This window comes from Globicephala melas, chromosome 15, assembly GCF_963455315.2.
Source record: "Globicephala melas chromosome 15, mGloMel1.2, whole genome shotgun sequence".
Classification (NCBI taxonomy): Eukaryota; Metazoa; Chordata; class Mammalia; order Artiodactyla; family Delphinidae; genus Globicephala; species Globicephala melas.
This window is the reverse complement of record NC_083328.1, coordinates 56458343-56482671: the sequence shown is the minus strand read 5'-3', so window position 1 is coordinate 56482671 and position 24329 is coordinate 56458343. Positions and strand designations below refer to the sequence as shown.

The window sequence follows — 24329 nt, the reverse complement described above, 5'->3', positions numbered from 1 at the left end:
GCTTAAAAGCCATAGAGGGACTGGAGTCCTTGCAAAGTGGATGCCTCCCAAACTCAGATAAGCTGTGTCCAAGCATGTAAGAGGAATTTTCTGCTAAAATCTCAGAGCAACTCTTTGTTTACATTCGGAGGTTGCAGAGGAGGGGCTGGGGTCATTGGACCAAAGTTGAAGAAGAAGGGTCCTAGAAGTGCCACTCATCAGCTTGGTGTTCGTGACCAATGACACGGTGGGAAAGATGATTTATCAGATGGTGTGTTAGTGTCACTCTCCAGAGGGGCATCTGGAAGTGTCCTGGGAAGAAAGCCAGTGAGAGCTAAGCCTTCGAAGTGTTTGTGTAATGGGCAACACCCACCATCTGTAAACAGAGCTCATTCTGAAGAGTGACCCGGAAAACGGTGACTATAAACATTCTGGTACAAGTCTCACAGCAGATATAAGCCCGTAATCCTTTTGAACAAATACCCAGGGGTAGAATTTCAGGGTCATAGGACAGGGGTATTTTAGCTTTAATAGATAATGTCAAACAGTTTTCCAAAGTCGTCCTGCATTCTGTATGGTTCCCACATAAAGTTCAAAAACAGACACATCAAACCTATGGTGTTAGAAGTCAGGATACTAGTTACCTTTGGGGGCTTGCGACTGGAGAGAGGGGCACAAGGGAGACTCTGGGGGCTGGTAATGGTCTGTGTCTTGATCTGGGTGCTGGTTACATGGGTATATTCACTTTGTGAAAAGTCATTGAACTGTACACTTAAAATGTGTGCACTTTCCTGTATGTGTGCTACCCTTGAATTAAAAGTTTATTTAAAAGCCTTGAGGAGACTCAGACCACTAGGGGTGGACAAAACTAACCCCTCTGAGAACCCTCCAATCCCAGGTGAACCTACGTCCCCTTGGAGGTGCACAGAAGCAGATGAAGACTCCAAGTCAAATGTTCCCAAATCCTCCAGTAGCCATCCCTTCTGTGGCTACCCGTGGTCCTCCCATCACCCTCTCTTCCTTAGTTTCAAAACATCCAGCTGCATCTAGCTTGCTCTCTCCTTGTCCCATCTCTGGTTTTAGCCCACAGTTTCCACCCTCCCACTTGAGAGCAATGTAGAAAAAACAGTGTTTATTAAATGCTTACCTACTGCATGCCAAGCACAGTGCTGGTCATGTGTGCAGCAGAGGTGAGCAGTGCCCAGAGCCTCACGGAGAAGGAAGGGGCACGAATTGCTTGAGCATAAAGTAGTTTGTGGTAAAGCTCATATAATTTGCACCCACTGCCACCTCCAGCAGATGGTGTCCCAGAATAAACCCTACTCACATTCGAATCCTCTGTGTTCCAGTCCAACAGTTTGGATTGCAAGAAAGAGACTCATTCCAGTTATGTCACAGGATGGATGTTTACTGGGAGGACATGCCTGATAGACTCTCAGGAAGAGCCTGGCAATCAGGCACTAATAAGTATAGGACCTGGGACTGGAAGGGTCCAGCCACGGCTACATAAATCTCACCTGGCCTCCAATTTTTTCCCAACCTGTTAGCTCCTATGCCAACTCCCCACTTCTCTTCACATTTCTCAACTCAAATCCCAGAGTGGTGGGCTCTTTGCTCCTCCCACCATCTGCCACCAGGATACCAGGGGAGTCCCTAACCCACTTGAGAACTGCTTCCCCTCAGGCTGACTTCCCTAGGGGCATGTTATTCTTTCTTAGTGACCCTTGTTTGTCCTAACAGCCCCTGGTGCACAAGCTTCCAGGAAGAGGACATGAGCTCACTTGATCATGGACAGGAATGCACTTGGAGCAGAAACAAGGTTGCTGATACCATTTCTGCTCCCCATTCTCTGGGGCTGGGGGAGTGGGAATGGGGGCATCTCTTCTTCCAGAAGCCAGATCTGGCACAAGATGCCTGTTCAGGCAACCCAACTGCCTGGGATTCCCTCTCCCTAGGGACCATGAAACCTTCTTGATTTCCCAGTCTTAATGTGTGAGAGAGACTACCTCCTCCAGGAAGCCCATGACCAGAATAGACAAAGACGCACCCTGGCCTTCAGTAGATGGGCACTGAGACAGAACGTGGCCTGCTGGCAGCATTCCCATCAATGTCAAAGTCTCAGGGATGAGTTGATAGTTGGGAGTCCTTTGAATATATAATTAAAAACTACATTTCCCAGAATCCCTTGCAGCTTGGCATGGCCATATGACTAAATTCCAGCCAATGGGAAGTAAGTGGAAATTACCTGCGCAACTAATGGGTTGTAGCCACAATGGGAATGGGCATGCCTTTAACTTCCACTCTTCCCTCTTCTTGCTGGAGGAAGTGTGAATGCAATGGCATCACTGTGAACTTCACAATCAAAGGCAACATTTTAGGGATGGAGAAAAACAAAATAGAAGGATCCAGAGCTCCAACATCTTAAACCACCATAACATTCCCAGACTAGTATGGGAGAGAAAAATCAAATTCTCTCACGTTGAAGTTACTGTATTTGGTCTTGCTAGAGTAGCCTAGCTTATATTCTAGCTAGTACAGAGTGCCTTGACCAGCCTGTGATGATGTAGAAAGCTTTTCTTCTATTCTAATCCATCTCAAATGTCCAGGGTAAGCTTGGAGGAGAAAGATATGAAGAGGCAATGCACTGGAATATCAATGGAGAGATGAGATCCAGAGAAAAGAGAAAGAGACATGGACATGGTCAATTCATTTCTCTTCAGAGTCCTCCAGGGTCAACACCTTTCCTGGTAGATTGATGTTCACCTCCACCTCTCACCACCCATTTTTCTTGGGGTTTGGAGCCAGGTCATAGAAAGTCAGGTGCCACAGGGCTGTTTTCATGGAGGCAGGCAGGACCCAACGCTGCCTTGTTCACAGGGCCCGAGTCGTCACAGATTCCGGTAACCTCCTCCCCCTGAAGGCAGGAAATGCTACAGGTCAGCTCAGGGGCAGAGCACAGGACGAGGTCACAAATGTGGCTGCACCAGGATCAATGAGCTTCCCACAGAGAAAACTCTGGTCACTGGAGGACTCTGGGAGTAGTCATCACCTGACCTCTAACTCTGGAGGGCAGTCCCCCAGGTCCCCAGCCTTGGGTAGGGGTCCCAAGGGGATTGGTGAGAGTGTGCATGACTGGAAATGTGGCTGGGAGCCCTGGCCCACCAAATGGATTATCTGAAGAAGGGGACACATCACAGGGGAGGAGAAACAGACTTTCACTCCTGCCCAGGTGATGGGCAGAATCAGGAGTGGGGAAGAGAGACCCTAAAACCCAGGTGGGGTCCCGTGTTACAAGATGTGTCCTGGAAGTAGAGGTGATGCTGCTCAGTTCAGAATGTCTGCTCCAGTCATTCAGGCAGCCACGCAGCAAGCACGTGACTGCTCTGCCCCAGTCAGAATATGGCTCCCCCTGTCTTCTCAGGGGGCGCTGGGTCACTATGCTCTCTCCCTAGTCTCTGCCTAGCCCCAGATACCATCCTATAAATGAGAGTAATCTCTCGGTGCCAGCCCCGCAGTGCGGGTTAGCCGAGCATTGTGTCTGCATGTGCCCACATGGTGAACGAATACCTGTGTGGTTTCCTTCTGAGAAGCCATCTCCATTGAATTTTCACCCACTCTCAGCTTATGAAAATGCCTCCTTCTGCAAGGGTAAAAGTGGACTCAGAGAGTCTCTCCCCTCCCCCGCCTGCCCCCATTCCCTTCCCCCACCCTGTAAGCTTCACCCCAGACTGCTCACTACACAGAGCGCTGGGGAGATTTGTGGAGAGTAGGCTACTTTCTTCCTCCCCAGCCCTGTCTTCAGCAGTGAGAGGGCAGAGATAAGAAAAGAAGAAAACTACAGAAAGATAGATTTAGAGACGATTCTAGAAGGGCTTTCCAAATTTGGAGCAAAGAGAGGGACAGGCTAGGAAGTATGGAGCTTGTGAATTTGGTGGGAGGAACATGGGGGAAGGAGGAGGTAACTCTGTCCACCTTCTAGCTCCAGACCCACCTCCAGGCGTAGCAGGCCCCCAGGCCCAACAGTAGGAAGAGGAGGCCTGCCAGCAGCCCCAGGACCCAGAGTAGCTGCTGGAACAGATGCAGGCGATGCAGGGCTGGAACACAGGGGTGGGGTTTAGGGGTGGCTGTGGCTCCAGGCCTCCAATGCTCCCTCCTAAGGTGACTCCCCCAAGATGAAACCTAAGTTTCACTTTCTCTCAGAAGCGTCCCCATGCAAAGGAGCTTCAAGAAATCAGTCTAGACTAGACAAGCTGATTGCAGCAGAAGTGATTCAGGAAAGACCTCAGAAGGAAGCCTTTGGACCTGAGAACTGGGCCTCTATGCAGAGTGGCCTGAGAGATAGAGCCCCCCTCACCTCTGGTTCCAAAGTAGGTGGCAGCAGAGGCAGAGCCCAGGGCATTGGAGGCAGAGCACACATATTCCCCCTGGTCACCAGGCCTCAGCTCCTCGATATCCACCCTCAAGGCATTAGGGGTGGCTGAGACGTGGATGTGTGGCTCGGCAGGAGCAACCTGGGGCTGGCTGGAGGCCACCAGCCGACTGCCAAGGTGGATGGTCAGGCTGGCTAGGGGCTCGCTGTCCACTCGGCAGTCCAGAATGCCCTGGACGCCACCCTCGGGCTCCACAAAAACCATCATGGTGGGTGTCTTGGGAGGGTCTGTGGGAAGACAGGGAGTGTGGTGATTGCAGAAACAACCACAAATTCCTCCCCTCCCTGTACCCCATGCAAGATGACTGCTGCTCCACCCATTAAGAGGGAGAGCCTGTTTCCTCACTCCTTAAATCTGTGACTCACTTTGAAGGCAGAAGAAATAACATTGTATGACTTCAGGGCTAGACCTCAAGGGGCCTTGGAAAACAACCATGTGGGAAGCCCAGGCCAACCTGCTGGATACATGTGGCCCAGCCTATAGCCAGCCCCAATTGCCATGAGGGTGAAGCCATCCTAGACCATCTAGCCTCTGTTCAGCCACTGGGCAAATGCAGCCACATGAGGTAAGACTAGCAGAGCTGCACAGCTGAGCCCAGCCCAAATTTCTGACCCACAGAATTGTGAGCAAATGAAAAATGGCTGTCGTTTTAAGCACTAGGTTTTGGGGTGGCTTATTACACAGCAATAGCTTACTGATACAGTATGGGTCCCTGGTGAAGAATAAAGTAGGGGGCCAATGTTAATGAGGGCCTACTGTATACTATCTTGTGTACTCCTCACAAGGTGAGGGGACTGACATTCTACAGATAAGGAAGCCAAGGCAGGGATGCACAAGATCACACATCAGTCACTGGGAATCCTCTGACCCAGGACTCCATTCCTGTGAAGTCCTTGCTCTTTGCAGACAGAAGAGGAGGAAGACCTGAAGTGGGCGTGTGAGATGTGGGGAGACTGGGGCAGGGGGAGGATGTCACACTCACAGAGCACCCGGAGCATGACTGGAGCAGAGGTGGTGGCCCCAGTGGGGAGCTCAGCCCGGCAGTGGTACATCCCAGCTTGGGCGAGGGCCACATGAGTGAAGGCGAGGGTGGGCACAGGATCTGTGTGTAGTTGCCGGCCATTCCAGAACCAAGCAAAGGTAGAGTTCCCCATGGGCCCAGGGCTGCCAGGGAGGTGACAACTCAGGTTCAGCGCTGTGCCCTCAGGCACATCCAGCCCTGGCTCAGCCACCACGCGCACACCTGCAGGACCAGAGGTGGTTAGGAATCTGTAGGCCTGTAGGAGCCGGAGTCTCTGGGTTGGCCTCTGTGCATGATGGGAAAGCCTGATCTGACTTGGGATCTGGATCCCCAAAAGTGGGACTGTGTCTCCCCCATCAGATTGAGAACAGGGCTATCTCTCCTCCTTGCCCCGGGGAATTCCGGGGCAAAGCTCTGCCTCCCTCTCTCATCAATTCAAGCTTTTCGATGGGTGAGGCTGTGTCTTGCCCTCAGGTTGGACTCCCCAAGGTGGAGCTGCACCTTGTCCCTCAAACTGAGCTCCCTGAGGGTAGGGTTATGTCTGTCTTCCCATCCCTGGTTTCCCCAGGGCAGGTCAGTGCTCCCACCCGCAGTCTGGGCCCTGTGAGGGCAAGGTTATGTCTCCCCTGCTCCCAAGCTCCCCTTGGACATTGCCATACCTCCATGCCCCGCCCGCTCTGTAGGGAGCTCTCCAAGGGCCAGGCTGTTTCTCCCCCTCAGGCTGGGCAACCCCCTCCAGGGGGAGCTGTTCCTCCCCACCAGGTCAGGCCAGCCAGCCCCCTTTTGTGGGAGCCCCACCCCTCACATGGACTCAGACCCCACAGCACTGGCGCCCCTCCTGCGCTCTGGCCTGCTCACCTTCTGCCTGCAGCTGCCCCATGGTGCTGATTGAGCCCAACAAGTTGCGGGCCGTGCAGACGTAGGTGTCCTTGTCACCTGAGGGCACATCTTGCACCCGCAGCCGCAGGGCGTTGCGGGCCACCTGGACGTGGCCCGTCCCCACTGCTAAGCCGTGGACCCCGTGGCTGGTGGCCAGCACCTTGCCATCGCGGGACAGGGCCAGCTCGGCAGGTGGCTCGCTGTCCACAGTGCACTGTACCACGGCCATGGGGCTGGCCCTTGAGTCCCAGAAGGAGGACAGGATAGCGTCCCGAGGGGCATCTGCATTGTGGGGCAGGGCAGAGTTGAGGGCTTTGCTTGGAAACCCTGTGCTATCCATTGTCCACCTGCCTGGCATTGGTGAGGCTGAAACCTCTGGGAAAATGGTCACTTCTGGGAAGTGACAGCTTCTCAGGAGTCCTGTGGGCAGATTCCTCCAGACAGGGTTCACAGGACCTTAAGGAATCTTCCCTCATCACCTATGTCTTTCTTTCCCCAAGTGTCCGTTCCCAGGTTCCCTGCAGTCCTATGCCCACCCACACCAGGGCCCAGAAGCACCCTCCATCCACCCTGGGTACCCCCAGCCAAGGACACTCGCTCACAGAGGACATGCAGCGCTGTGGGCTGGGAGCTGCGTGTGCCCTGGGCATCCTGGACCTGGCAGGTGTAGGCACCCGCATGAGCCCGTGTAGCCATCGGGAACGAGAGCGAGGCAGCTGACCCCTCCTGCAGCCAACGACTGTTGTGGTACCAGGCATAGTGGGTGGGTGGGCGGGCAGCAGGGTCTTCACAAGTCACTGTGACAGGGGCTCCCTCGGGCACAGTGGCTGACGGAGCCAGGGTCACCTGCACACCTGTACCAAGAAGACATGGTCAGCTGGGCTGGCCAGTCACCATAACTGATCCCACACCTGGTGGGCCTGGCTAGGGCCCTGCCTCACCCTCTAGCCGCAGCTCCAGGGACATGTTGGCCTGACCCAGAGGACTGCGGGCCGAGCAGCTGTAGAGACCCTCATCACTGGGCCTAGGCTCCCACAGCTCCAGCCTCAGGGTGTTGGGGACAGAGTCTGTGGTCGAGGACACCAGGAGACGGCCAGCGTGGCTGAGGGCTAGCTGGGCAGGTGGGCGGCTGTCCACTGTGCACAGCACCAGGGCCAGCTGCCCGCCGCGGCTCTCCAGGAGATAGGTCAGGCGCATGCCGCGGGGTGCATCTACGGAGGCACAAAGGCATAGAAGGAGTTCAGGGACCACAGTGGTGAGGAGGCCAGTTTTCAGGTGGCATTCTAACCAAGAGGACCTTGGCTCCCCACCCCCAAAGGCCTCCACTTGCCCAATCTGGGGCACTGCTTCTCTGCCCCAGTGGTCCCAAACTCCTTGTCCAGTACTCCATCAGCCAGCTCGTTACTGAGTTCCTGGGGTGGATGCCTGTGAGGCTCTGGCCATGCCCTGATCCCTGCAAGCTGTTGTCATTCCTCCCAGCTCCACCCTGCATCCAGCCACACTCACAGAGGACGTCCAGGGTGACGGGTCTGGAGAGGTGGAGTGCCTGGCCAGGGGTCAACACGCCACAGCGGTAGGAGGCAGCATCCATGACCGTGACGTTGGGCAGGCGGATGGAGTGGACAGCACCTGGGCGCTGCTGCCCATCTTGGTACCATGTATAGGTGAGCTGGGCCATGTGGGTAGCCCATACAAGGCAGGTCAGGTTCACCAGCTGCCCCTCCTGTACGGTGGCTTTGGGCCACACCTGCACACTCACAGCTGGGGAGAGAAGGAGGGCATGGGGACACCAGGGAATACCGAAGGCTGTGTAAAGCAAGCCAACTGTCTCCATGAGGGTGGGAAGCCCCTCGGTCTCTGGGAGGCACAGGTGACCCACCTGTAAGTGGGGCTCAGATATGGAGCTTAGGAAATGGCTCATCATCTGTCAGGTGGTCCCAAGCAGAGTTCTCTCTGTGGCGCCCTGACTCCTACAGGCCTCATCTGCCCTGCTGTGGTTTCTCCTTGAGTGTCCCCTTTCTGATTAGTTTTATCCACTGGGCATTCATGTAAAATTCTGTTTTTAAGAAAGGTTTTCAGGGAGTTCCCTGGTGGTGCAGTGGTTAAGAATCTGCCTGCCGAAGCAGGGAACACAGTTTGGAGCCCTGGTCCGAGAAGATCCCACATGCCGCGGAGCAACTAAGCCCGTGAGCCACAACTATTGAGCCCGTGCGCGACAACTACTGAAGCCCGTGCACCTAGAGCCTGTGATCTGCAACAAGAGAAGCCACCGCAATGAGAAGCCTGCACCCTGCAATGAAACAAATAGTAGCCCCTGCTCGCCGCAACGAGAGAAAGCCCGTGTGCAGTCAACGAAGACCCAACGCAGCCAAAAATAAATAAATAATAAAATTTTTAAAATAAATAAATAAAAATAAAAAAGGTTTTCCATGAAAACCAGGTCTGGAGACTGCTGCCCTTAAGGAGGGTGGGAATGCAGACTGTCCTATGTTCAACCCTCCTGCCTGTGCCCCAGGCTTCCAGAACCCTCTCCAACCTCCTCTTCTCTTAAAGGAGCCACCCACACACACACTCACACCCCTACACTGACCCTGGGCATCAAAGGTGGCTGAGGCCGAGGCCTGGCCCAGGGCGTTGGTGGCCTCGCAGGTGTAAACGCCCTCATCCTCCAGCACTGCATTGTGGATCTCCAGACGCAGCATGTTGGGGGCCACAGCCACCTGTAGCCGGGGAGAGCTGCCTGCAAGCTCCCCCACACCTTGTAGGGTAGAGGCCACGAGGAGGTCCCCGTGGAGCAGTCGTAGCTGGGCTGGAGGGTCGCTGTTCACACGGCACAGGAGGAGGCCCAGTCGCCCAGGGCCTGTGTCCATCAGGGGGATGAGTGTGGCCTGGCGAGGGGCATCTACACAAAGCAGGCAGTGGTCAGGGCCCAACCAGGTGGTCCCTCATCTAGGACTCTCGGAGGCAGAGCCCAGGACCTGGGGCTCGGCATCTCCTTCCCCAGTCATGCCCTTGGCTCCCTCATCCCCCAGGAAACACAAACGAGATAAAAGTGCTTACAGGACACGTGGAGGCTGACGGGGACAGCCAAGTTCGTGGTGGCTGAGCCTGGAGCCTGGGCTTGGCAATGGTAGGCCCCAGCTTTGCTCAAAGTTATGGCTGCAAAATGGACTGTGGCCGAGGTGAACTCCTGGAGGGGCTGGCCATCCCGATACCAGCGGTATGAGGTCCCCTCCAGGACCCCTGTGGGTACCTGGCAGCTCAAGACCACAGCCTGGCCCTCTCGGAGCTCAGGCGATGGTGACACCCGGACCCAGGCTCCTGCAGGGAGAAACCAAGAGCAGGTGAGGGCCCTCCACCATACCGTCCCACATTCTGGGACTACATGTGTGTCCACATGAGGACTGCAAGACCCCAAGCCCGTGTCCCGGAGCCACAGCTCCCCAACCAGACCACTACTGAGGGCCCCACTGCAGTTCCACGCCTCTTCCTCTCCTGCACCTGACTCCCGTGCCCTGGTTCTGACCTAGCATTCACTGCCCACCACCTTGAGTTATGGTTTTGCTTTGTCAATCGTATTTCACCTACCAGAGGGTGAGCCTCACCTGGCCCCTCAGCTTGTGTGACCTGTAACCCCAGTGCCAGGCACAGCACCTGCACATGTTAGCTCTTGACAAATGTTGGTTTGACCCCATAAAGCACTGAAATGGTAGGGATTTAGGTCATGCCAAGTGCCATTGTCCTTATCATGAGCTGGCCTCAGCATGGGTGACCAAGTGCTTAAAAGGGGAAGTTAGCAGCTGTGTAATCTTGAGTTCTTTTCAGCTCTCTCCAGCCAACTCTGCACCCAACCTCTAAGTCATGAGAGCCCAGGAACTGAGGACCGGGCAAAGGGCTGTCCCTAGTGCCCCCTGGGTCTGAGGCATGAGGAGACCAGGGTTGAGGGAGTAAAAAGGAGGGACAGCCGGAGTGGTGACTGAGAGCCCAGACTGTGCCAGGGACCAGTCACGTGACCATGAGCAAGCCCCTTCAATTTCTCTACAGAATCAAAGCCCAAGGAAAATGTTCAAAAACTGATGTTTGTCATTGTGGTAGAAAAAAATGTGTTTTTCTTTGGCCTTTGCAGCATTATTGATATTAACTTTCCTTTTTTCTGGTTTATTCACTTAGGGAGGATTATTACAGAAGAATATAGATAGATAAATGAAGAATATGAATATATTCATATGCATGTGTATATATATGTATATATACTCACATTTGTATATTATATATTATACATCTATACATAAATATGCAGAGTGGCCCCCAGGGCACTTGGGTCCACCACAGCTTCAGAGGACTGACACTCACCTCGGACCTGGAAGAAGAGGGAAGTGTTGGCTGATCCCAAGACATTGGTGGCCTCACAGCGGTAGCTGCCAGAGTCCGCCAGGCTCAAGTCTTGGACCTCTAGCTGCAGGGAGTTGGCCGTGGCTTTGGCCTGGAGATGGCCACGGGATGAGAGCTGGGGCCCTGAGCTGGTGGCCAGGAGGTGCTCCCCATGGAACAGAGACAGCTGGGCAAGAGGGCGACTGTCCACAGTACAGATGAACACAGCCGTGTGGCCCTGGTCCACATCCAGGAGAGCTGACAGCTTTGGAGGATCTGGGGGATCTGCAGGGACAGTGGGGAGCTCAGGCCCCCAGCACAGCTTATCACCTTTCACCTGCCACACTCCGTTACACACACACACGCAGTTCCGTCCTGCACTTGCCCACACCCGAGCCAAGTTCTTGCCTCCCCAAACCCAACCTCAGCCCTGTTTCCCCCAGACCACCCCTTCCACCCTCCAAGGGCCCAGACCTGCCCTTGCCCATCACCCACAGAGCACAGTCAGGACCACAGGGGTGGAGAGCTGGGCACCAGCCTCGGTGAGGATGCGGCAGGCATACAGGGCAGCATCCCTTCTGGTCACAGGCAGCAGCGTCAGGGTCTCCAGGGGGCCCTGGGCCCACAGTGCCCCATCCCGGAACCAGGAGAAGTTGGCAGGGCCACCGGCTTCCCGGTCCACCCTGCAAGTCAGATTGGCTCCAGTGCCCTCCTGCAGCGTGTGCGATGGTGTGATGACCAGGACAGTGGCTGGAGAACAGGCAGCACAGGCCTACTGAGACAGGCCTCGCTTGATGTCTTCCCCCCAGACCCCGGGGCCAGTGGTCCAGCCTCCCTGCCTGGAGGAGGTGGGAAGGAGGCCCTCTGGGGTGCCCATGGGGCATGGGGAGGAAAGCAATCTCCCACTGCTGACCAAAGGTGGTTTCGCCCAATAGACCCACCTTAGAGCTGGGGGTTGCAAAGGAATGGGGTCCCAAGTACCAGCCCCTGACCCTGAGCGACTCTTTCCCTGACCCGCCTCACCCTGGGCATCGAAGGTCGCCGAGGCAGAGGCATTGCCCAGGAGACTGCTGGCCTCGCACAGGTACATGCCCTCGTCTTCCAGCACCGGGTCTTGGATCTCTACACGCAGCAGGTTGGGGGCCCTGGTGACTTTTGTGCGTTGGGAGCAGCCCCCACAGGTGCTACAGCTGCCCCCGGATGGCAGGGAAGAGGCCACGACACGGTCCCTGTGGAGCAGCCGCAGCTGGGCGGGGGGATCACTGTCCACACGGCACAAGAGGAGGCCTCGCCGTCCAGCCCCAGCTCCTGCAGTATCAAGGTCCAGCCGGGCGGTAAACATGGGCTGGCGTGGGGCATCTGTAGGGAGAGGAGCATGGGCACTCTCCCACAGCCTCTGCCAGGGTCCCACAGGTCCGCTAAAGGCTGGCGAGGCTCCCAGAACACACCGAGCAAAGGCAGGTACCCAGAGCTGCCTCAAACAGCTGTGCAGGCTGTGCACGACACAAGGACAAACAGACAAGGGTGGGAGGACCTCAGCCCATGCCCCTTGTGCTAAGCTATGCCCTAGCGCTGGACTGCATCTTCTCAGAAGAAGGAGTGCCATTTTCTAGCTTGGACAGAGGTACCATATAGGCAAGCAGCCACCTTGCATAACCTCCAGGTGCTCCTGAGCAGGTGCCTACCTAGCAATCCATGGGTGTCTTGCTCTCTGCTTCCACTCTGCACCCCATCCCTTCCCCCAAGATCCTTCCTGCCTCTTATCTCTGATCTCCAAGCCAGCTCCTGTGAGAATAGATAATGCCTAAAATGCCCTCTTCCTAGAAGTTTCTGAAGATTGGGGCCAAAGTCCCCATGTCATCTCACCCTGAACACTAGAAAACCCCCTAGAGGCACCTGCTCTTCCTGACAGTCCCCGGACATGACTCCTGCACATGTCAGGGAAAGTGTTCTGGAAGCTAAGTATGTCCTGAACATTGGTCAGCCCCTCAAAAGCATCCACCCTTGACAGGACGCAGTCCCTGTGCGGAGAGGCTCTGCCTTCGTGTCTGCACCTGTGAGGGCACAGCCTATGGGGTGTGTGCACATATATGAGTACAGTGTCCCAGGGCCCAGCTCTGGAGGACAAAGTTTGGACATGGTGTCAATGATGGGTCTGAGTCTAGAGGCAGAGCCCTAATGGAACTGGGGCTGGGAAATGAGATTCCCCAGCCTCGGTCTCCAAATTTCACTCCTGGGTGTCGAGGTCCGCGATGTCTAGGCTCGTGGCTGCCTTCCTCATCTAGACCCCAGGGCAGGACGGGGCCAGGAGAGCCTGGAGGAGGTGGGGGTGGCTGATGGACTCCAATGGGCTGATCCTCCTCACGGCAGCCACGGGCTGGTGGGAAGGCTACTCACAGAGGACGGTAAGGACAGCAGGTGAGGAGGGCCCGCTGGTGCTATGGCCATCCTGGGCCCAACAGTGGTATGAGCCGGCGTCAGTGCTGGAGGCAGCGGGGAGCAGAAGGCTGCTGCTGGGGCCCTTGAGAAGGAAGGCCCCATTCCGGTACCAGGAGAAGTGTGTGTCAGGTGTCGGGCTTAGGCTGCTCCTACAGCTCAGTGTCACTGCTTGCCCTTCTGCCACCTCTGCTGCCGGGCTGATGAGGAGGCGGACTGCTAGCAGGAAAGGGAGAGAGGAAGGCTCGGCTCCCCTGCATGCCTGTGGCTTCATGCCACCCACCACAGGAAGCGCCCCCGGGTTCCCCTCTCCCAACTCAATTGTAGGGAGCTCTGGGCATCGTGGCATCAGCTCTGTGAATCTCTTGATGATCCAGGAGGGTCTGGTCTTGAATGCCAATTCAGCTCTTATTGGTAGTAGCTGGCTAAAGCATGGCTGGGAAGGATTCTGAGCCAGATCCCAGGCTTATGTCAAAAACCTGGCTTGGTCAATTAGCTATGTCTGCCTCAGAAGGAGGGAAGGGCAGCACATGCACCAAGACCCAGCTTCTCTACTTGGCCTTCTGCATCTGACTCCTAGCACGGAGTCTGCCCCAAATGTTCAATAAATAAAAAACAAATGAATGCGCGTTGAAGAACCCTCCAAGCTCAGAGTCAGAATGGGTACTAAAGGAATAACTCAATCTGCCATGTTTCCCTTTTTGCCTTGACTTCTAGGAACCTCTGAGGCTGGGATGACTGTATACCTCATATCTTTGATGTGATTTTTTTCTAGCCAACTAGTTCAGGCCCTCAGTTGACCCCTCTGGGCTCCCAGGAGGAAGGTGCCAGAGAAGGCCTTCTCCTCAGACTCCTTCCACTAGCCTCACTGGGGCCATCTTACCATTGGCATGGAAGTCCAGAGTGGAGGACGCATTCCCAAGAGAGTTGGTGGCTGAGCACGTGTACTCTCCGCTGTCAGTTGGCCCCAGGTCTCGAATCTCCAGGTGCAGGGAGTTGGGGGCAGAGGAGAGACTGAAGCGTGGGCTGTGGTCACCCTCCCCAGAAGTGGAGGCCAGGATGAGGCCCCCATGTGACAACACCAGAGTAGCCATGGGCTCGCTGACCACAGAGCACTGGAGGATGCCCACCAGTCCTGCCTGTGTCTCCAGGAAGGCAGTTAGGTCCGGGGCGAGGGGTGGGTCTGTGTGAAGATGAGGGGCAGACCTGTTACCCTCAACAGGGGCATTCCTGGATCTCCCCTTATAGCCTATGACTCCTGAACCCACTTTGTCCCATAATGCCTTGGGAAAGGGGCAGTGACCCCAGCAGCTCCTGAGTGTCTATCCCGGATTGGGCAAATCACTCTGTCATCCCAGTCAATCCTTGTGGCCACCCTGAGAGTGGGGATCCAGGGACCCCACTTTAAAGGTGGGAAAACTGGCAAAGAAACCTGGCAGTGGGCAGCACTGCCCCAAATAATCAAAGTGAACACTCCCAGCAATGGGACAAACTGACCCCACGTGCCTCTTGATGTGACACAGGGAGACAGACACAGAATCACATCCACGGTGTTCCTGCCCACGTGCACTGGCTCGGTCTGCTCCATTCAGACCAACACAAACTGAGAGCATCACAGAACAACTAGCCTGTGCTCGTTGGAGCTCAATGTCAAGGAAGACAAGGAAAGGCTGAGGAGCTATGCCAGAATGAAGGAGAATAAAGAGACTTGACAACTGAATGCAATGCAGGATCCTGGATTGAATCCTGGACCAGAAAAAAGTAATTACCTAAAGGACATTATTGGACCAACTGGTAAAATTTAAATATGGATTGTAGATTAGACAATGGCCTTGTATCAATGTTAAGTTTCCTGACTACATACAATCGTACTGTGATTATGCATGAGAGTGACCCTAGGAAATACATGCTGAGAAATTAAGGGGTAAAGGGGCATTATGCCTGCAACTTCAGGAATACAAATGGATGGATAGATAGATGATAGAATATGTGTGTATGTATACCTATAGAGTGCATATGTATGTATGCATGTGGATAGAGAGTATATATGTAGAGGAAAATGTGTGCATGCACGCACACATATATGTGCATATATACATACATACATGTATATGTGTGCATGTGTGAGCACATATATATACAAACACATATAATATATAGTTAGAGAGAGAGAGAAAATCAATTTTCCAAAAATATTAACAAATGCGGAATCTAGGTTAAAGGTATATGATAATTCTTTGTTTTCTTCTTGCAACTTTTTTAAAGTTTGAACTTATTTCAAAATAAAAAGGTTTTGGTTTTTTTTTTTTTTTTGTGGTACGCGGGCCTCTCACTGTTGTGGCCTCTCCCGCTGCAGAGCAGAGGCTCCAGAAGCGCAGGCTCAGCGGCCATGGCTCACGGGCCCAGCCGCTCCGCGCCACGTGGGATCCTCCTGGATCGGAGCACGAACCCGTGTCCCCTGCATTGGCAGGCGGACTCTCAACCACTGCGGCACCAGGGAAGCCCAAAAGTTTTTTTAAATAGGAGGAAACTGAAGGCCGGGGATGTCAAAGCCTTGACCAGATGTGAGCTCAAGGGCTCCTGGGCCCACGACCCCAACCCTTCTGCAGGGGGCTCTACTCTTTAGCCCTGCTCCCAGGTCCAGTGCCCCACCCCCCACCACTTACGGCTGACCACCACGCTGACCGGGCCAGAGCGCTCGCTGCCCTGGGCATTCTGCACCTCACAGAAGTAGAAGCCTGTATCAGCCCTGGTGGCTGAGCGCAGCTGGAGGATGTGGCTGTGAGTGTCCTCCATCAGGGCGTGGTTCTTGTACCACCTGTAGCGCAGCTCGCTGGGCGCTTCTTTAGGTGTGTTGCAGGTCAACGTCACTGTCTGGTTCTCCAGGATGGAGCCTGCTGGGCTCACCTGGACCTCAGCCACTGGGGGGGCAACATAGGGCACACTGGGGGATACCCAGCTGACTTCCAGGCCCAAACCCTCAGGGCTGCAGCCAATCAGCCTAAATCTCTGCCCATTCTACATCACGCCCCTTCTGCAGAGGAGCCTCCTGGACTGGGCACGCATCTCTTTGCCCTGTTCACTGCCAGGGAGGTTTGTCATCTGTCTGACACAAGGCTGGGACTCCTTACCGGCATCCCAGGAGGCACCTTGGCCTGGTTTCCCTCAGCTGCCATGGCCTGGACACCTCCCTGCCCTCTGGTCAAGACCCAGGCTCACCCAGGACTCACTGAAGACGTGGAGGCTGACAGGGGGTGAGACCGAAGAGCCCACGCCATTCCCAGCTTCACAGGTGTAGATGCCAGCATCGGCCCAGGCTGCCTGGGGCAGCTGTAGTACATGACTCTGGTCTTTGAGGTGCGTCCCATCCTTGACCCACTGCACGGAACTGACCTGAGGGTAGCTGTTATTCACCTGGCAGGTGAGTGTGACCAGATCACCTGGAAGGATGTTTCGCCCCGAAGGGCTGAGGAGGATCTTCACACCCTTGGGGGCATCTGCAAGGCATGATGGGGGGTGTCGAATATGGTGCTCAGGGAAGGCAGGGGGCATTTTTCCTCTCCTCTTTCAACACTCTGCCTTAAGGAAGCCCACCCAGATAAATCATAAGTCCCATTAGTTCCCCCGTCCAGGGCAGGCACTGCCCCCCACCTTGTGAGGAGTCCTGATCCCTTCCTTCTCCACTGACAGCCTGATGCTGTGATGCTTGGCCTAGCGTCCAGCCTACGCTGCCCTCTATGGCTTTCTGCCTCATGACATGTCCATTACCTCTCTTCTATCTGAGAGTCATGGACACACTGCTTGCTTTAGTGGCTTGTGGTAGCTGTTGTCAAGGGACCAACCACCTAATGGAGGGGCCAAAGGCAGAGTCAAATTCACTCAGAATGTTTACCTCATTTGTTGAGTTACAACAAAGAAATACAAATACAATACAAAGAAACTGCACTTCTTTAAATCTTGTTCCAAAGCCTCTCTCTATGTAACTATACTAATAAAAGCTAATATTTTCAGGAGTTCCCTGGTTGACTAGTGGTTAGGATTCTGGGCTTTCACTGTTGTGGCCCAGGTTCAATCCCTGGTCAGGGAAATGAGATCCAGCAAGCTGTGAGGTGTGGCCAAAAAAAAAAAAAAAAAAGCTAATATTTTCAAGTGCTTAATCTATGTAAATATGAAAATAATAGAAGCTAATATTTTTGAGTGCTTAATAGGTACCAAGCACTCCTTTAATTTTCATAACAATCCTGTGAGATAGAAAGAATTTACTATTACCTCCACTATACAGATGAGAAAACAGAGGCTCTGAGAGGCAAGTAACTTGCCCAAAGTTTGCTCATCTAGTTGATGGCGGAGCCAGCGGCCAGACTGATGCCTGTGTACAGCAGTCGTTCTAGAACAGGCTGCCCTGTTTTACTGTGATGGGAAGTTGCATAACCAAGTGAAAACTCGGACTTTCTCCCACTGCCTCTTTGCCATGTCTGGGTGTTACCCTGGTCACGAGTATGAGTGGCCTTAGGCAGGAAAGGGGTAAACCCCTGCCTCCGTGGCAACCTCCAGGGCTGGGCTAAATCCCAGGGCCCCTGCTGCTCGACCCCCAATTCTCTGGCTTTTTGTGTCTCCTCTTCTCTGCCCAGCCCAGCTTCGGGGACTGGAGGTGGAAGAGAGCCTTTCAATGTGGCCCTTAGGGCTTAGTAGTCTCTCTCCACCTGCCCCACCCTTTGGTCCGAGTGCAGCTTGGCTGTTTCTACAGGCTGGAGAAGGGACTGTTTCCACGGGGGAGCCACAGACGTGTGCTCAGTAAAGAGGGCGTGGCCCCCAGCACACTCACACTGCACTTGGAGGTGAATCTCGCCCTGAGTCTTGTGTTTGGCCACCGAGAGCTGGCAGCGCAGGGTCCGGCCATGGTCCTGCCAGGACAGGGCCATGTGGAGGGTCTCCAGGTGGATGATGCCTGTGGGCTCAAGCTTCTGGAGGTTGGAGGTGACGGAGCGGGTGGGGTCCTGGCCTTGCCACTGCAGACTGACTGACTCCTGCAGGCACGCGTAGGGAGTGGAGCAGTTGAAGTCCACCTCCATGCCCTCGCGCAGCTCAGCTGGTGAGGCAATGGTGGGCATGCTGGGCTCCTCTGAGGAAAAAGACAGGAGGCTAGGGACTCCCCTTCACTGCACCTGAGACCTCCTGCCCTAGAAACTCCAGCCTGGGGCAGGGGGGCTTCAAGGGGAAGGAGGATGCGAGGGGTTCATTGGGGGTAATGCCAGGGGGCACAGGGCTGGGGCTGGAACTGTGGCCAAGATTGAGGTTGCATTTGGATTTAGGACCAGCGTTGGGTCTGTGAGCCAGTGGGGCCAGGAGCAGTCTGGGAGTCCCTTCCAGGCAGTGGCCCTGCTCCTCACCTGTCACGGTGACCACTGTGCCTGTGACATCTGACCAGCGGTTGCCCTCACTGATCTCAAAGCGGAAGTTGTAGGAGCCCGCGTCCTCGGGCTGCAGGTCTCTCAGCAGCAGGCTGCACGACTTGTGCTCGGCACGCCCCACCAGTAGGGCACGGCCTTGGAAACGGGCCTCCACCAGCTGGGGGTCCCCGGAATGGCTCACTACCTGCCGGTTGCCCGAGTAGTCATAGTACCAGATGGTTGTGATGCCGTGGGGCACCTCCACGCTGGCAGGGAAGCTGAAGATGCAGGGGATGACGAGGCAGGAACCCCTTACGCCCTGCACAGCCTGGGGACTGGAGACGCCCCATGAGGTCAGGCCTGAGTTGGGGGGCGGGACAGGGAGGAGCGTGATGCAGGCCTGGGGTCACTGCAAAGCCCCATGCTCTGCCCCACAGAAGGTGCCCCAGATGTGCCCCCAGCAATGCAGCCCCTCTGGGCACCCCAAAGAGGGTCACTGTTCCCTGTCACTGCCTTCCCATGCCCTCCTTCAACGTCAGCAGCTAAACCTGTGACCAGACACAGTCCAGTCTGCCCAGGCCAACAGAGGGCTGGACTCACTGAAGCCAGGCCCTCTAAGAAGAAAACGGCCAGCAACGTTACCTGCTGGGATGGATGAGGCCAGGAGGAGGAGCTGGAGCGGGAAGTCCATAGCAGGTTCTCACGCTGGTTCTGGTGCCTAAGAGGGTGGTGTGCACTGTGCTGGCTGGGCACACAGAGGCCTCCTGGGGAACCTCAATCTCAGAGCCTGCTGGGAGCCCAGCCCTGTTTCCTCACATGGTATGCTGGCCAACCCAGTGAGAGGGCAGGGCAGCTGCCACTGGAAGCCAGGAGCCCGTGTTCCCAGCTCAGGCTGTACCCAGGAATGCCCTCACTTGGTGGCATGCCCCAGAAAGTCCTCTGTCTGTCTCTTGGCCCCGCCCTAAGTTCTGCTTTCCCAGGCCCCTCAAGGATGAACAGCTGTTTCTTCCTTTCCCCCACTTCCCTGCCCCCTCCCTGCCACCCAAGTCACCAGGAACTGGAGCCCAGAGAGGCCCAGTGACTTGCTCCAAGGCATCCAGCAAAAATGATGGTTTCTTACTTTAGACTTGTCTCCCTACCACCAGTCTTACCAGCTATAGACCATAATGGGGCTTGACTGAGCGCTTACGAAAGTGCAGCCTTTAAGAGTCACTCCCCTGCTCAAAAGTCTTCTGTGGCTCCCCATTGCCCGTGAGATGTGGTTCCCCATACAACCCTGAAAGCTCTTCCTTTCCTACTCCCAGCTCTGCCCCCATTTCCTGCTCCCCCTGGGGCCACCCTGGAACCAGTTCCCACTGTGGGGCCAATCCTGTCTGCCCATGAGCTCTCCAGCTGACCAGCTCTGGCCTCACCACAAATGATCTTAGCCTGCTGAAATCTTATTCAGTCTTCAAGGTGGCTTCTAGCTGAAACCTCCCCTTTGGGGTCTTTAGCCACTCCAGAGCCACCTCTGTGCTTGCCTTGTCCTTGGTAGCTGTGAGCACCCATTTCTCAGGACCTGGGACTGAGGACATGTGTCCTGCAGCAGTGCAGAGCCCCCCGGCAGTAGTGGGCAAGAGAAGGGTGTGGTCCTTGGTGGTTTAGAGTTGGTGGCAGGGCAAGTCTAGGTGTGACAGGGGTCACAAGGACCCTGCCCAACATATATCCTACAAACAGGAGTTAAATGCCTACTGTATACCATGCACAAGAAGGCAGGCCCTCCGCCATAGAGTGCCCCTGGTGGAGATGGGGGCTCTAAGAGGTGCAACAGATATGAATCCAAAGGGGAGAGATGCCAGAAACACATATAACTGAAACTATAAAACTGTTAGAAGAAAGTGGGTGAAAATCTTCATGACCTAATAACAGGCAACAATTTCTTAAGTATGACACCAAAAGCACGAGCAACAAAAGAAAAAATAGATAAATTGAATTTGATCAAAATGAAAAACTTTTTTGCATCAAAGGGCACTATCAAGAGAGAGAAAAGTCAACCCACAGAATGGGAGAAAATAGGTGCAAATCATATAGGTGATAAGGGATTAACATCTGGAATATATAAAGAACTCCTACAATTCAAGGACAACCCCCCCCACCAAACATCCCAAATTCAAAAAAATGAGCTAAAGACTTGTATAGACATTTCTCCAAAGATGATATACGAATGGCCAATAAACCCATGAAAAGATGCTCAGCATCATTAGCCATTAAGGAAATGCAAATCAAAACCACAATGGGCTACCACTTCACACTGTAAACAAACAAACAAAACCAGAAAATAACAAGTGTTGGCAAGGCTGTGGAGAAATTGGAAGCTTCAGGTACTGTTGGTGGAAATGTAAAATTGTGCAGCCCCTCTGGAAAACAGTTTTGTGTTTCCTCAAAAAGTCAGACATAGCTTACCATATGATCCAGCAACTCCACCCCTGGTTATATACCCAAAAGAATCGAAAACAGGGGCTTAAACAGATACTTGCACACATGTTCATAGCAGAGTTATTCATAATAGCCAAAAAGTAGAAGCAACCCAAGTGTCCATCAACAGATCAATGTGGTATATCCATACAACAGAATAGTATTCAGCCATAGGAAGGAATGAAATTCTGACAAATACTACACACATGGGCGAACCTTAAAAACATTATGCTAAGTGAAATAAGCCAGGCACAAAAGGGCAAATATGGTATGCATCCACTTATATGAGGTACCTAGAACAGGCAAACTCGTAGAGACAGAAAGTGGAATAAAGGTTACCAGGGGCTGGAGAGAGGAGGGACTGGGGAGTTAATGTTTAATAGGTATAGAGTCTCTATTTTGGCTGATGAAAAATTTCTGGAAATAGGCAGTAAGGATGGTTACACAGTATTATGAATGTACTTAATGTCACTGAAATGTACACTGAAAAAATGGTTAAAACACTTAAAAAATGGTTAGGTTATGTATATTTTACAACATACACATAAAAAACCCATGTTGCCAACTTTGCAATCCTTCCTGGTCCTAAATGCTGACTCTACAGATTGACGGGAAGGGCCTGGGGAGGCTGGAAGTGGGAACAGGAAACTCATGACATCTCCCAGCCCCTAACCTATCTGTCTCAGGGGTGGGGCCCAGCTGATTCTGGTAGCTGCCAGGGGGCACACCTGGGGAGAGGCTGAACAGATGCCCAGAGCCTGGATAGGGCCTGAATTGCCTGTCAGGATGACTAGCCAAGTGTGAAGAGAGGGAGCACAGTAAAGGCAAAACTGAGGGAAGAACAGGCAGAGCCCCGTCCTTTAGTTGACTTGGGTCCCTGGCTAGGCTGCTCCTGCAGACAGGTCTGGTCATTTGCTGAGGCCCAGAGGCTCATCCTCAGTTCTTTGGGCAGTCCTTTTCCTGCTCCTCTCCCAGGAAGATGTATCCACACCCTCCACACTTGGTCCTTGGCCACAGGAGAGGCTCATGCTGGCCCAGGCTGGGGCCCATGACCTGGATGCTATGGCCTGGATGCTGGACTGAGCAGCAGCCTACTGGGCATGTTTGGTGGCATGTGTGGCCCTGGGGCCCAGAGCCACACTGGGCATCAAGGTCAGCTCCTCTACAGCTGGGGCGTCACCAATGTTCATGCTGTCCCCAGCTCCCCTGATGTTCCCATTTGGGGCCCTGGAAGGGGCAGTGCTGAAGCTACAGGAGGAATGGTGGGATTTTAGACATACTGACCCCAGAATGGAGCAGGGGTTTTTGAGAGGACCCTTTCTAGAACCACCCCAAATCACATCATGTAGATGTCACCTATACTTAGCCCAGTCCCAATACCCAAGAAGTCAGTCCCACCAGAGTCCAGCTTATTGGCTCAGCCTGTTCCACCCCAAAGACCACCCTCAGCCCAGAGAACTTTCCTGGAAAAAAGAGAGGGCAAGAAGAACCCCAGGAAGGGAGCTCCTTGTCCTTGTTTAAAGCCTGGTGTTGAGGGGCAGGTACCCCTAGGGCTTGGTTTGAGCTGGTGTCTTGGTGGGCACCCACACCCAGCACCTCCTGGGGGCAGAGGGATGATTGCAGGTCCTGGGGGAGGGGGTGGCTGTACTGGGGACAGGGAGCACTGCAGCCCATAGGCAATGACCATCTGGGAGAGCACAGTTCCCGGGTTCATCCTCCAATCTCCAAGTCTTGGGCACTCTGAAGACAGAGTTTAAAATCCCACTCCCAGAACTGGTATATACTGCATCAGCCCTGGGTTGGGGTGGATGGCACATGGGGGGCACCCATGTTTGCTGCCTGTGTGAGAGCAAGTGAGTGGGTAAAGTCTATATGAGAGCAAGTGTCCCAGGACATCTGGGAGGGCCGGCTGGGCCACAAGTCCCTGACCTCTGATCCTAGAGGCCAAGTTTGGCCTGGGGAAGAAAGGGCAGAGGCAGTTTTACTGTAGGCAGCTGTGCCTGGGTGCAGGATTCAGTTTCTATTTCCCAGTACCAGAGCTTCTCCCCAACTTCCCTATTCAGGCTGGAGAAGGAGGGAAATGGGGTGACACAGCCAGCTGGAGTGCTCTACTCCACAGATCAGAAATCAGGTACAGATGGGCAATTCCGGGAGTACATTATCTTCGTAATAGTGAAAAGCCTCAAACATAGGCCAAACATTTAACTTGGAAAGCCATATTATCCATAAATGAGGTCTATTGGCTTTGAAATGGGTAGTAAAAGTTTCACATTTCATTCCTGAATCTGACTGTAAATGCTCTTAGCCTGGATGCCCGTTCCCCCAAGCTATGCTGGGCGGTGCTGGGGGCCTTCGCTCAGATGAATGAAGTGGTAACAAATGAAGTGAAATGAGGGGAAGGTGAGGGTCGGGCTGCAGTTGGGTAGGGGTGAAGGTAATGGTTAGACTGGGATCTGGAATAGAATTAGGGTTGGCACGGAGTTGAGAGTGATGGTGTTGGGTGAGCGTGCAAGTCAGGCCCGGGGCTGGATGGAGATGATTGTTACTAAATGGCTGGGGATAGGATGCAATGGAGGGTGAGGTAAGGTTGGAATAAGTACCGGGGCTGGGCAGGGCAGGAGTCAAGGTGACGGTTAGGATGGGGATTGGGATGTGGGTTGGAGGTGGTTTGGGGTTGTGCAGGGGTTTGGATTATGAGTGCAGCTTTGATTAATGTCTTGGGCTTGGACACCCAGGTGTCCCCCAGCAAATCCCAGCCCAGCCCTGCTCCCAAGCCTCCGCTCGCCCTCGGGGCCCAGGGATGGGAGTACCTGCTCCACAGGGGAAGATGGCTGCAAGGCTGGCAAACTGCAGGAGAGAAGAATGGAGGGGGCAGGGCCAGGAGCTCGAGGTGCTGCTGGCTCTCCTGCAGAGGAGACCCAGCCTCGGCGTTGCTTCCTCTTTTCCCAAAGCCTCAGCCCTACTGCCCAACCAGGAGGCTGGTCAGGGAGGAAGCTGCCGGCCTTGCACAACACCAAGACCAGAAAGACCTCCCAGGCAGGGGAAGGCCCCCTCAAGGCCTGGGACTCTGGGACTTGAGCAAGCAGAAGTGAGACCTTGGGCCCTGTGGGAGCCTCCTATCCAGCAAAGTGGGAACTGAGGGGTCCTGTTCACCAGCCATAGCCATACCCCTCTCTTTGGGCACCACTTGGCCTTTTTAGGGAGTCTGAGAGAGGAGGAAGGGAGCTTTCTGCACACTGTTCCTCCTAACAACAAGAAAGGAGACAAGCCCAGCCTGGGGTGGGGGAGCGTGACAGGGCACCTAGACAAAGGTGCTGATTTTCCAGGTCCTTTGGGACCTTCCCAGCACCCTCATTGCACCTGGCTACT

The 24329-nt window shown here is 54.3% G+C and overlaps 1 protein-coding gene across 1 annotated transcript; it reads right to left on the bottom strand.

Annotated features, from left to right (window-relative positions):
• Positions 1-2945: 2945 nt before the first annotated feature.
• On the bottom strand, positions 2946-23879 carry SIGLEC1 (sialic acid binding Ig like lectin 1). Its single transcript, XM_060284925.1, has 21 exons — positions 23771-23879; positions 19149-19224; positions 18507-18866; positions 17942-18238; positions 16347-16613; positions 15783-16037; positions 14000-14299; positions 13078-13335; positions 11704-12039; positions 11176-11430; positions 10663-10965; positions 9370-9630; positions 8900-9211; positions 7816-8070; positions 7251-7520; positions 6912-7163; positions 6289-6591; positions 5392-5652; positions 4334-4636; positions 3971-4073; positions 2946-2976 (listed from the first exon to the last, which is right to left on the bottom strand). The coding sequence occupies exons 2-21, from the start codon at positions 19195-19197 to the stop codon at positions 2946-2948; spliced, it is 5031 nt and encodes a 1676-aa protein (XP_060140908.1). The 5' UTR covers positions 19198-19224; positions 23771-23879.
• Positions 23880-24329: the final 450 nt, after the last annotated feature.